At 40.3% G+C, this 13432-nt stretch overlaps 1 protein-coding gene across 2 annotated transcripts in view; it reads left to right on the forward strand.

The window, feature by feature from the left end:
• Positions 1 to 13432, forward strand: part of LOC109952961 (collagen alpha-2(V) chain-like) — a 35678-nt gene that overhangs the window by 13184 nt on the left and 9062 nt on the right. For both annotated transcript variants that reach the window (XM_020588285.1, XM_020588284.1), the window contains exons 3-29: positions 5457 to 5675; positions 5746 to 5970; positions 6314 to 6330; positions 6422 to 6454; positions 6548 to 6580; positions 6976 to 7029; positions 7162 to 7254; positions 7378 to 7452; positions 7578 to 7622; positions 7900 to 7953; positions 8121 to 8174; positions 8457 to 8510; positions 8948 to 9001; positions 9092 to 9145; positions 9577 to 9621; positions 9710 to 9763; positions 9865 to 9909; positions 10302 to 10355; positions 10554 to 10652; positions 10790 to 10834; positions 10997 to 11095; positions 11232 to 11285; positions 11386 to 11493; positions 11749 to 11802; positions 11913 to 12011; positions 12305 to 12358; positions 12489 to 12587. In XM_020588285.1, coding sequence (XP_020443941.1) covers positions 5457 to 5675; positions 5746 to 5970; positions 6314 to 6330; positions 6422 to 6454; positions 6548 to 6580; positions 6976 to 7029; positions 7162 to 7254; positions 7378 to 7452; positions 7578 to 7622; positions 7900 to 7953; positions 8121 to 8174; positions 8457 to 8510; positions 8948 to 9001; positions 9092 to 9145; positions 9577 to 9621; positions 9710 to 9763; positions 9865 to 9909; positions 10302 to 10355; positions 10554 to 10652; positions 10790 to 10834; positions 10997 to 11095; positions 11232 to 11285; positions 11386 to 11493; positions 11749 to 11802; positions 11913 to 12011; positions 12305 to 12358; positions 12489 to 12587 — 1973 coding nt within the window. The remainder of the gene's footprint in view (positions 1 to 5456; positions 5676 to 5745; positions 5971 to 6313; positions 6331 to 6421; positions 6455 to 6547; positions 6581 to 6975; positions 7030 to 7161; positions 7255 to 7377; positions 7453 to 7577; positions 7623 to 7899; positions 7954 to 8120; positions 8175 to 8456; positions 8511 to 8947; positions 9002 to 9091; positions 9146 to 9576; positions 9622 to 9709; positions 9764 to 9864; positions 9910 to 10301; positions 10356 to 10553; positions 10653 to 10789; positions 10835 to 10996; positions 11096 to 11231; positions 11286 to 11385; positions 11494 to 11748; positions 11803 to 11912; positions 12012 to 12304; positions 12359 to 12488; positions 12588 to 13432) is intronic.

Here is a 13432-nt window from a genome sequence, read left to right on the forward strand (position 1 = left end):
GAGGAACAGGTGAACGTGATAAGAGTAATGGGGCAAGAGACAGTAGGAAAGGTGAGGGAGGCAAAGCGGCCGAGCAAACCTGACAGTCTCTTCTCTTAGAAGGCCATAGTCTGTGTTTTATAAGCTAGATCAGAAGTAAAAACATGTCAGTTTGTGCAGGGCCAGCTTCGACAGCGCGCCCCTTTCCTCTCTGCTGGGATCTGCATAATGCGCACTCCCTGAATTGTGTGTGTGTCTGTGTGCGTGCATGCATGTGTGTCTGAAGGCTGCACAAATAATTCAAGATGAGAATCAAGAGCCCAGACAGAACTGGACTTTGTTTGAGTTCTTGTTCAGGTTGTTTATGCAGGTGCGCTGCAGCCAAAGTTAAAAGTATGAGATCAGTAGTGCAGGAGTAGTCAGTTGGAGTAGCACTTTCGAAATGGTGAGAAGGTACACCACAGTGTAGGTACTGGAACAAGTGATGGCGACTGAGAGTGAGGGCAGCGCTTCATCCTCTTCTGAGGACTCTGAGACTTCCTCTGTATAGGGTAAATGTATTTTTTCAAAAATATCTTAGTTTTTTTTTCCCCATAAAAAATAGTGGAGTTATGTAAACATACTTGCCTATTAAGGGTTAAAAATCCCCAAAATATATTTTATATTTGATATGTATTTTTCAGGCAGAAGTAGTTTTTCAAGATTGACTAGTTTAAAGTGGAAAAAAAAAGAATTGCTAAAAATTTTACACCCTTATGTGATCTGGGGACAAATTTGTCCCCTAGGGCCTTTTATGGATTTATTTTTTAAGACCTCCTGAACATTCTCAACATGTTTTTATGGAATAAAGGTCTGGCCATATATTTCTTTACATTCTTCTGCATTTTACAATATTCAGAAAATGGGGTTTATTGTTTTAGCAATTGTGAAAAACTGTAAAACTGATGTATAAAAGGATATTGCAGTGAACTAGTGACAGGATCAGCCATGAGTGATCTAATGCTTGACATAGAATTTTTAGGTGATTTTTTTTTTTTGATTTCATGCAGAATTTGTGAACATTTAAAAAACCCATCAAAGGATGGTCATTATAGCTTATAGCATGGGCTATAAAAGCTGTGGTGTACTATACTTGTTCTTATAGAAACAAACTTTAATTAAAATAAATAAACTAACTTTGGTGGCTTGTGAGAGAGCATTTGTACATCAAGATAAGTTGAAGCAGCAGAGTCAAAGGTATTCTCATTTTTATCCCCTAGTATGCTACACTTCCTATGACTCCCATGATGCAACTTATCTGCTTAGCTGATAAATGTTCTTTAAAACTCCACATCTGCAGTTTAAGTAGTAAGACTAGACTGACTAGTAAGATGTCTGCTGTGTAAAATTCACAGAATTCTCCTTTAAGTCTAATTATGAGGCTTTTTTAAATTTCATGTTTTTCTGTTAACGTCAAAGAACTGAGAGTTGGAGATACAGTGAAAACAAGACTGACTTTGTGAACTATACACTGCAATAAGGTTGCGTACACACTGCACAGTTTTCTTGTACTTTTTAATGCTACCCATTTTACCCCCACTAGAGACTAAATGATTAATTGATTCATGAACAGGAGAATGGTTAGTTGCAGCCTTAACAGGAAGTAACATTTATGTGTAATTCATATACACTGTGTGCACAATTATTAGGCAAGTGAGTATTTTGACCATATCATCATTTTATCCATAATTTCCAACTCCAAGCAGTATAAACTTGAACGCTTATTGGACTTAATGCATATCAGGTGATGTGTTTTAGTGTAACGAGGGAGGGTGTGGCCTAAGGAGATCAACACCCTATATCAAGGTGTGCATAATTATTAGGCAGAATGTTCTCCTCTGGAAAAATGGGCCAAAAAAGAGATTTAACTGACTCTGAAAAGTCAAAAATTGTAAAAAGTCTTTCACAGGGATGCAGCACTCTTGAAATATCTAAGATATTGGGGCGTGATCACAGAACCATCAAACATTTTATAGCAAATAGTCACCAGGGTCGCCAGAAACGTGTTGAGAAGAAAAGACGCAAATTAACCACCAGAGATTTGAGAAGAATCAAATATGAAGCTACCAGGAACCCATTATCCTCCAGTGCTGCCATATTCCACAACTGCAACCTACCTGGAGTGTCAAGAAGTACAAGGTGTTCAGTTCTCAGAGACATGGCCAAGGTAAGAAAGGCTGAAACCCGACCACCTCTGAACAAGACACATAAGTTGAAACGTCAAGAATGGGCCAAGAAATATCTGAAGACAGATTTTTCAAAGGTTTTGTGGACTGATGAGATGAAAGTGACTCTTGACGGACCAGATGGATGGGCCCATGGTTTGATCAGTAACGGACACAGAGCTCCACTTCGACTCAGACGCCAGCAAGGTGGAGGTGGGGTACTGGTATGGGCTGGTATTATTAAAGATGAGCTAGTTGGACCTTTTCGGGTTGAAAATGGACTCAAAATCAACTCTCAGACCTACTGCCAATTTTTAGAAGACACTTTCTTCAAGCAGTGGTACAGGAAAAAGTCTGCATCTTTCAAGAAGACTTTGATTTTTATGCAAGACAACGCTCCATCACATACATCAAAGTACATCACATGCATCAAAGTACTCCACTGTGTGGCTGGCCAGTAAAGGCCTTAAAGATGAAAAACTAATGACATGGCCCCCTTCTTCACCTGACTTGAACCCTATTGAGAACCTTTGGGCCCTTCTTAAGCAGGAAATTTACAGTGAAGGTAAACAGTACACAACTCTGAACAGACTCTGGGAGGCTGTGGTTGCGGCTGCACAAAAAGTTGATTCTGACCAGATCAAAAAACTGACTGACTCTGTGAATGAAAGGCTTGTGACTGTTATCAAAAAAAAGGGTGGCTATATTGGTCACTGAGGTTTTCTGTTTGGAATTTCAGAACTGTTTATTTGTAAATTATGAGTTTGTTTATTATTCTCACTTTAACAGGTGAAAATAAATAAGTGAGATGGGAAAATCTTTGTTTTTTATTTAGTTGCATGATAATTCTGCACACTAATAGTTGCCTAATAATGGTGTACATGTAGATATTCTCTTAAGAAAGCCAAAATTTCACTTTTACTACTTAAATGTTCAGGTTTGAGGGTTTGTTAACATTTTGGATTGACCAAGAGCACTGTAGTTGTGCAATAACAAAATTAATCCTCAAAAATACAACTTGCCTAATAATTGTGCATACAGTGTAGTACCTATTTCCCTAGGGGAAATGATTAACCCTTGCATGGTGGGAAAAAACAGTAGAAGCTTAAAAGTTGTTTGATCCAGACAGCAGATCTCCATTGAGTATGTACTCTGATATTGATTGTAGTGGTTACTGAGTAGTGGGTGCAGCCTGCTGGCCAAAGGCTAAAAGTACATCGTGCCACTGTGGTGGAAATGTATGCAATCACAACTCATAGACAAGAGAAAGGTCTTTTCAAAATGTATTAACACTTAAAGCCTTCAAGAGAACAGCGATTCCTCTGCTGCTGGTCTCTGTGCTGCTTCATCCTGTTACATATTCTTAGTCTTGATTGGTCAAATGAATCAGGATAACCACCTTTATTTGGCCAAGTATGTTACACACAAGGAATTTGTCTCCGGTACAGAACCGAGGCAGCCATGTGCGGCGCCAACTCAACCGATGGCTTTAACCATCGAGGGCGACTTGAGGGTTCGGTGTCTTGGCTAAGGACACTTCGAGATGTGGTCAATACAAACTGTCTACATTTAGACAAGGGATTACTATCATTTATGTCAACAGTCTAACATGCTACCTGTATTTTATGAGAAGTTAGTTATAGTCTGTAGACTATAACAGTATCTTCAGCTGTTTTAGCAGAACATCACAGTAACCATATTTCCTATAAACTAAAGCCATTTTGCAAACATAGAAAATGGATCAATACAGACCCACCTCACTCTGCTTGTCTGTGGTTGGTCTGTTTCCCCTCTGTCTGTTTACTCAGGGTATCCTGACATAACTACAGTTGTGCAGTGAGCATACTTTAGAATAGAAAGACAATTTTTTGGTTGAATTAATTGCAGCATTAAATAATGCCCATTACAACTGTCTTCAGTGGACGTTGTGATATTTGGATGTTTGCGTGTGTTTATTTCTGGGGGATTAGTTAATGATGTCAGTTTGGTTTTCAAAGTTTTATCTTTAAATATGATGTTAAATGTACTATAGCATATTTTCCTTTGGATTCAGTGTGTTGTCAGCATCGGTAAATCAGAATCAGAATCAGCGTTACTGGCCAGGCCAACACATGAGAAATGTATATGTACAATGATCTTCAATAAGGCAACGAGAAAATGAGACAGCGAGAACAAGAAAAGAAAAAGAAGATGGAAATACGAAAAATGGCAATAAAAGTAAAAATATAGTACTTGTAAAATATGTGTGTATATACACACAGTTTTGTTTTAAGACAGATATATACAAAGGTATATTTTCAATGTATTGCCCTGAAGGTTGTCGTTCTGTTACACCGTCATGCTTTAAGTGTTCATCAATGTTATGGCCTAGGGGAAGAAACTGTCCTTGTGCCTGGATGTCTTGGCGCACAGTGACCTGTAGTGCTGTCCAGAGGGGAGGAGTGCAAACAGTTTATGCCCAGGGTGTGAGGCATCTGCATAAATCTTCTCTGCCCTCCTTTTGACCCGTGAAGTGTACAGGTTCTCCATGGAGGGTGATCCACTGACCAGTGGGATGTCCGGGATGATGGTGTTGAACGCTGAGCTGTCCACAAAGACGACCCATGCATAGGTCCCTGGGGAGTTGAGGTGTTGCAGAATGTAATGCAGTGCCATGTTGACTGCATCGTCCACTGGTTTGTTTGCCTGGTAGGCAAACTGCAGGGCTGAAGTGTACTTGCAAGAACACGAAGAGCGCTCAGCTCCAGATTTTTACTGCTGCTCTGCTCGACTCAGACTGCTTTACAGGAAACAGGAAGGTCTTCTCCAACTATCAGACACAGAGCCCAGAGCCATGTCAAGTTTGTGTGTGTGGCATAAACACTGTAGTGGGTGTGTAAGGAACTGACTATAACAGCAGAAGGCGAGTGTTGCCCCTGAAGCACTACCTCACAATTCAGACTCTAAAGAAAATAAATACACAATACTGCTGCTGTACCTTCATCCCCTCCTACTGGCATTTTTCAACACCTTCAGTTCCCTTTCTGTTGGTAAAACACACCATTATGGAGGTTTTCCACTCACACTGTCAGTAAAATATGTGTATGTGGAGTTTCAGGAACAGTTCCCACATGCTTGAATGTCTCTTGAAGGCCACTTTCTACACTGTTGCAGAGTTTCTCAGTGGGTGAAGCAGAACCTCCTGGCAGTTTTCCCCCACTTGCAACAACTCAAGTGAACTATTTTCATTATGTATTTCTGATAAGCCACTAATTCCATTTTTGTTTCACAAAGATACCTGCACAGAAAATGGAAAGGTGTATGCCAACAATGATATGTGGAACCCAGAGCCATGTCGGATCTGCGTGTGTAATATGGGGACCGCTGTGTGTGAAGATGTGGTATGTGAGGGCCTTGGCAACTGCCAGAAGTCTGAGACCCCAGAGGGCCAGTGTTGCCCTGTGTGCTTGACTGCAGCTTCAGTGTCAGCTCCCAGCACAGACCCCACAACAGGTACTGTAAATGTTAATTTCTTCTCTTTTGTTGAGAGCTTAGGTCACTCTGCTTGTGTTCTCTGTTACAGATACAGAAGAGAAGAAAGGGGAATGCCACACAGTCAATGGGGAGCTCCACCATCACAACGACATCTGGAAACCTGAACCTTGTCGAGTTTGTGTCTGTGACAATGGTGTCACCATCTGCGATGAGGTGCAGTGTCGGCCGCTGTCAAACTGTGAGAAGGCCATCACACCTGAGGGAGAGTGCTGCCCTGTGTGTGACAGCTTCGCCGGTGCCAGTAGGATGATTGGTGAGGCAGATTTCCAAATTTTGAATCTAAGGAAGTTTGTTCTTATTAGTGTTAGTGTTCTTATTATTGGGCACAATTTTAATTTGCACAAGGTTAGATGACCTATTGTAAGTGAGGAAAAGTATGATTTTCAGGGGGAGTTAAGTTACTCTATAATGTTTACAGTTTTCCATTTAATTCCTGAGTTCAATAGCTGTTTGTAATAGCATTCATGGTAAAAGATACATGCAAATAAGAGCCATATAAACGTATGAAATTACATAAATGTTTGAGATATTACATCACTGTGCAGAATTAAGTTGAAGTAATGTAATCAACTTTCTTCCTTTCTCACTTCTCAAAGAAATTATGGGCTTCAAGGTAAGTTATGATTAATTCTAACATGATTTGTATTTAACTAATTTTTAAAAAACTTCCATGCTCTTTAAATTGAAACTTTTTTCCTCCATAGGGACAGAAAGGAGAACCAGGAGACATCCCATATGTAAGTAGGCTTATGAAATAGATAGTGTGCATGCAGATGTCAATATACAGGCTTTATATAAACAGATGTATAACAGTGATTTTATATTGTCAGGTGGTGGGAGTCCCTGGACCTCCTGGACCCTTGGTGGGTTTTTACTGCTTTTACTCATTATATTGGTTTTCTGTTTACTTTGACATACTGTATGTCACTGTGTGTAATTAGGGACAGAAATCAATCAGAATGGATGACAGTATTAAGACTCTGCTTTGCATGCACTAATTTTAACACCAGAGGGCACCAAAATGTCATTGTTGTTTTCATTTTTATAGAGCTGGATAGTCGCTTATTAACTCAACTCGTAATTTGAATGGTTTATCAATAATAGTCTAATAGTTCTTATGCAAACGGGCCTATATAGAAATTTTATTAGTTTATCATGAGTATATTTTGAACATCAACTGTAGACAATGACAGTAGAGAAAATCAGGCCTGATTATATATTATTTCACTGTTTATCCTTACTTGTTTTTATGGTTCAGGGTCCTCCAGGAACTCAGGGACACACTGGACCAAGAGGCTTTAAAGGCAGACGGGTGAGTCTGAAAGAATGCTGATAAAGCTAATGAACTGATGGGATTTAGTTTAGGAAAATACGTTGTCCACTTCATCAGTGAGTGAAGAGAACAAGGTGTTGTCTCTCATTTATGTTTCCTCACAACCTGCAGGGATTCCAAGGGCCTCCAGGATTTGATGGAGAGCCCGGTGTGCCAGGAAATCCAGGGGAACCAGGACCACCAGGCCATCCTTCCCCCCCTGGGGTGAGAGTTTTTTATAGTCAGGGTCTCATCACTGCAGTAGGAATACACACATTTAACAGAAGATTAAAAGCTCCTCAGTGATATTTGTGATCATTTATTTAAATAAAAAGTCTCTTCTCAAAGGGCAACCTAGTGTCACAGATGGCTTCAGGTTTCAGTGAGAAGGCTGGTATGGCTGCAATGCTATCAGGATCACGGGCAAGTGCTACACAAATGTTTAAGAAAAAGCTATTATACATGACATATTTTACAATTGCACAGTGTGAGAAAGATTCCTGTAATGTACAGTTTAAACTACAGTGCATGTAATATTGCTATTTCAGGGTGAAGCAGGACCACGAGGCCCCCCAGGGCCGACTGGACCACAAGTACGTTTTGATTTTTTATTTTATTTTACCCTGTTGTTATAAACATGAGAAGACAAGTGATGTAGGAACATTGCAAATTTTTGATTTCTTAAATCACTCTCAAATGAAATGTGCTTTTTGGAAAAAAAATGGACATACAATATTTAGAAACTTAAAAAATAATATTACAAGTTTTTATCGATGGCAGTTGCTCATTCTTATGAACTAACCAAAGACCCAGACAAATGGTACATTTTTAAAAACATAACCTTAAAATAATATCTCCATTCTAATCCAGGGTCCAAGTGGTGGTCAGGGAATTCCAGGAGATGCTGGAGAACCAGGATCAGTGGTAAGCATATTTTTGCTTTTCAAGTTTAAACATTCAGTTGCTGAATAAATCCACATCAAGTATCCACAGGGAGCCACAGACAAGCCTGGTAGCACTTTTAACCTTGCATTGAAATCTGTGATTTCAGAGCTGAGCTAAATTTAACATATGCTGTTCCTTGTCTACAGGGTGAGCCAGGTCATCGAGGACCAGACGGGCCACCAGGAAAACCTGGACCTGATGTGAGTCCAGCTTATATACACACAGTTCCATTGAATATCATATAGCATTTGGTTTCTTTGATTGCTCACCAGAGTAGAAGTAGTTTCCTGTTATTATTGTTGTTGTATTATCAGTTTTAACAGAATGGTAACTGGAAGGTATAGTGTTGGAGGTGGCTGTTTTTGATATTTCTTCTTATTTTTGCTGCTGTAAATGACTTAGCATCATTATTAGTAACTTGTAGTATTATCATATATTATTTAACAGGAATGATTTATAATGTGTACTGTTACTGTGTTCAGGGAGAACCTGGACCTGCAGGGGCTACAGGAGAGCCAGGATTTCCGGGATCTGTGGTAACCAAACATCCTCATACCAAATCTAAAAGGGCTGAAATGTAACAGTGATACAAACACATCCTGATTAATCAAAGGAATGTACATATTTCCACATGCACACCATTCCTCAGATAATGTCAAATGTAATACATCTTTGGTGATCCCTAATCATTTACATATTAGTTTTATCTTAGGCTCCTGCAAGTGCAGATATTCACAGAAACTGCAGTAAAACAGAGTAGAAGGGGAAAGATTATGTACTGAGGCATTCATATAAAGAGATGACAAGTGCAACTCAGAGGTTTTTATAATCATAGCACAGCAAAACTGAACTAGCTGACAGGAGCTAAATGGACAGAAAACACAAGAATAAGTGGTGCAAAGGGTTGGAATTCATACTGATGTATGTCTTTGTTTTGGCCAATAAAGGTGATTATCCTTATCCTTAAATGCAGGGTGCAAGAGGATTCCCAGGACTTCCAGGTCTTCCAGGACTGAAAGGTCACAAGGTAAGTCATACAAGCTACATTACTGAGTCCTCATTGCCTCTGTGAAACTTTAAGAATTGACCAGTTTGTCCATTTAAATCCCCAAAACAGGGACATGCTGGTGTCATTGGGCAAAGAGGCGAGCCTGGAGCAGTTGGATCAAAGGTATGAATAGTGCATGTCACCTGAGCTTGTGGTGATTCCTCTTATAATTAAGACAGTTGCAGCTTCACTTAAACTTAAGAGTTCTATTTGAAAATAAAAATGAATAAACATGTACCATTGTCAGGGCTTCAAAGGACTCCTCTGCAGAACCTCAGTTGTGAATCAACCTTTTACTGTTCCAGTTTAGAAACAGTCCTATAGAACGATACAATGGCAAGAAGGAATATGTGAACTCTATGAAATGACCTGGTTTTCTGCATTAATTTGTCACAAAATGTCATCTAATCCTCATCTACAGTAAGTCACATAGACAAACACAGTTAAACATTCACAGTCCTGTTGGGAAAAGGAAGTGAACCTTTGGATTTAATAACTGGTGAAACCAGTTTTTCTATGATGTTTATTCTAACAGAACTTTTTTTTTTTTTAAGGGTAAATCTGGTACTCCTGGTGCACTGGGTGCTCCAGGCCCGCTGGTAGGTAATGCACACAGTAAACACATCCCCAGGGTGTATTGCCAAGTCATGTCATTTAAACAGATACTGAGGATATCCTCTGTTTCAGGGGCCAGCAGGCTTGCAGGGAGAAAGAGGTAGAGCTGGACCAACTGGCTCTGTGGTAATAAAAAATTAATACAATCATCTGACTTTAAATGATTTTTTTTTTTTATTCAAATGGTCTTTTAGGATTAAGGCATTTTTAGTTTCTTTCTTTGTCAGGGAAAGCGTGGTACACCTGGCGATGTTGGCAAACCAGGCCCTCTGGTAAGAATTTATATGAATGTGCCTAACCTGTTGAGTGTTGTTGAGTGTTGTTTCCACTTTAATCACTACATGGAGTGAAGGTAGAATGAAACAAAAAGGCTAAGAGCAGTCTAAAAGTGTTAAATGTAAAATAACAGCCTTCTAGATCCTATAATATTATGTCTTCTAGAGGTCAGTTCAACAGGCACTTTAGACATCAAGACAACATCATAATGAAAGTCTTGCCTTTGCTTAGTAACTTTTGCTTTTGCTTTCCTCCATAGGAAACCTAGGCCTCTGGGAAGTTGACTGTAGAGATAATACCCAAAATATAAACTTAACATAAACTGTAAACCTGGAGCCAAACATGAATAATTGCCTTGAATATTAAACAACATTTTCTTCACCTGCAGGGTCCGATAGGAATCCCTGGTGTGCCAGGATTTCCTGGTAGCCCAGGAATGAAGGTGAGATTGTTTCCAGCTTGGTGTCATGTGCAGTAATTCTGGTAGTAAATTCAAGGAAAGACATTTGGCATAATATTGGCCTTAATTCGTTTACTGTTAAAGCTTGAGTCTTGAATTGCAATGAACAGCTTCTCACATTCTGGAGATCACTGCGATAAATGATTCTGGAATTTGAACTGAATCGGTCCTCTGCTACAGGGCGAAGCAGGACCAACAGGGGTGAGAGGAGGTCCAGGGCTGCAGGGACCCAGGGGGGATGCCGGTCATGTTGGACCACCTGGCCCCACAGGACAACAGGTGTGTTAGAATTCATCAATTTGTCTTAGTTTTTTGTAGGTATTTCTTTGAAAATTGAGAAAATGCCTGCACTGTCTAAGAAGATTTTAATGTTTGGGATTAACATTAATTATTAGATAACATTTTGGTTTTAACAGGGTGCAGAAGGACCTGATGGAGCTCCTGGTGCCCGTGGTCAAACAGTAAGGCATCTGCATAAATTATGGCTTTTAAGTGGTTGTTGTAAGCACACAGAGCCAACCAACAACCTGTTTTGTGTGGAGATCTGTGACCTTTAGTTATAATGAGGCACTTTTCTCCTTCATAGTATCACTTTAAATCTGATTACTCTCCCTCCTTCCCAGGGCCTAGCAGGTGTTCAGGGTCCAGCGGGTTTGCTGGGACCACCTGGTCCCCCTGGCCCTCAGGGAGTTACAGGAGCATCAGGACCAAAGGGTCAAGTGGTATGAGTTTTCATTTCATCAGATTTTTTTTGATGAATAACTTAATAGTCTTGCAGTATGTTTTTTCCCCTGAATTTCCATGTGCTCATTTTAAATATATTTACAGCTTATGAATTCTCCCGATGTTCTTATACAGGGTGAGGTTGGAGTGCCTGGAGTCAAAGGAGAAGCTGGATTCAAGGGAGAAAGAGTAAGTTCTAAAGATGATAAAAGTTTCTTTTGAATGTTATTTTGGATTCTGTGTATCTTAGGAGATCGATCCCTAATCTTTGATTTCTGTATTATGTTAGGGTGACCATGGTGCTCAGGGTCCATTAGGCCCAGTGGGAGAGGATGGTAAGCGTGGGCCACGAGGTGATGCTGGATCCATTGGGCCTCCAGGATCTCCAGGAGAGACAGTGAGGCAGCTCTTATTTCATCTCAAAAAGCTGTGAAGTGTGACGTTTGCTGGGATCCTGCCAGTTTAGAATTGACAAATAGAATTTACTGTCATATGAAAAAAAAAAAACTGCTGTGAAACTGAAAACTCAAACTAAAAACTTCACTTTGAAGACAGGACAGATATCAAATATTCTAAAAAGGTATTTTCTCTCATATATTGAAGCCCTTGAACCTAAAATAAAAAGAATTCTTTTTGTATCAATGCATTCTAGGGTGCTCCAGGTAATCGAGGATTCCCTGGTGCAGATGGTTTACCGGGTCAAAAGGTGCGTCGACTTCTCATCAAAATACAAACATCAGAAAACTAAATATTTTCAGGACCATCTTCATCACATCAGTTTTTTGGGTTCTGAATATTTAATGTCTGGCTGAGCAGGGAGCACAGGGTGAAAGAGGGCTGCCAGGATCGGCAGGCACCAAAGGTTTATCTGGAGATCCAGGACGTGATGGAGAGCCAGGTTTAACAGGAGCTCGGGTAAAACAGAAAAATATCTCATGCTCTCATACATAACTCTGAAGTTAATGAAACACAGTTGAACCATTGCACAGGGTTGGTTACTTTTTGCTCAGTTATAGATGTATCTAGACCGGCAGTTAGAGCAGCTTCACACCTGCAAATTTCTCAAGCCATATATGCGATAAAATATCCAAAAAGTGAAGAGCCTGATTACTTTCTGAAACCACTGTATGTGTGAGAAGAAGGTTCAACTTCAGAGACCATTGTCTAAGGTTGTAACTGTGTAGCTTATTTTGGTTTGTCTTTCACAGGGCCTGACAGGACTCCTGGGTGCACAGGGAGCAGAGGGAAATCCAGGACCAGTGGTACGCAAAACCTTTTCTTTTCACCACTCATTAAAGTTTCTTTACTTACCAGAACAACTACAGAAGAAGTCATTGTTTCCCCAAACCTAGAGTTCATGGTGTGAGCAACTTTTTTATTCTGTCTGTCCAGGGTTCACCAGGAGAAGATGGAAAACCAGGCCCAGCTGGTTCTGTTGGAAGCAGAGGTTCAGCTGGACCGATGGGCCTGCCCGGACCGAAAGGCTTGGCTGTCAGTATGGATGTGTTTGACATTACCTGACAAGTATTACTCTTAGGCATTACTAGAACATGCAATAACCAAATAAAACAGTATTTCACACCATTTTGCCATACAGTGAGGAACAGAAGTATTTGAACACCCTGCGATTTTGCAAGTTCTCCCACTTAGAAATCATAGAGGGGTCTGAAATTCACATTGTAGGTCCATTCCCACTCTGAGAGACAGAATTAAAAAAAAAATTCAGGAAATCACATTGTATGATTTTTAAAGAATTTATTTGTCTAGCACTGCTGAACATAAGTATTTGAACACCTGAGAAAATCAGTGTTAATATTTGGTACAGAAACCTTTGTTTGCAATTACAGAGGTCAAACGTTTCCTGTAGTTCTTGACCAGGTTTGCACACACTGCAACAGGGATTTTGGCCCACTCCTCCACACAGATCTCCTCTAGATCTGTCAGGTTTCGGGGCTGTCGCTGAGCAACGCGGAGTTTAAGCTCCCTCCAAAGATGTTCTATTGGATTGAGGTCTGGAGACTGGCTAGGCCACTCCAGAATTTTGATATGCTTCTTACGGAGCCACTCCTTGGTTATCCTGGCTGTGTGCTTCAGGTCGTTGTCATGTTGGAAGACCCAGCCACGACCCATCTTCAATGCTCTGACTGAGGGAAGGAGGTTGTTGCTCAAAATCTCACAATAAATGGCCCCATTCATCCTCTCCTTAATACAGTGCAGACGTCCTGTCCCCTTCACAGAAAAGCACCCCCAAAGCATGACGTTACCACCGCCATGCTTCACAGTAGCGATGGTGTTCTTGGGATGCAACTCATCCTTCTTTTTCCTCCAAACACGAC

The sequence above is a fragment of the Monopterus albus genome, unplaced genomic scaffold, assembly GCF_001952655.1.
Source record: "Monopterus albus unplaced genomic scaffold, M_albus_1.0 scaffold523.1, whole genome shotgun sequence".
NCBI classification, from domain to species: domain Eukaryota; kingdom Metazoa; phylum Chordata; class Actinopteri; order Synbranchiformes; family Synbranchidae; genus Monopterus; species Monopterus albus.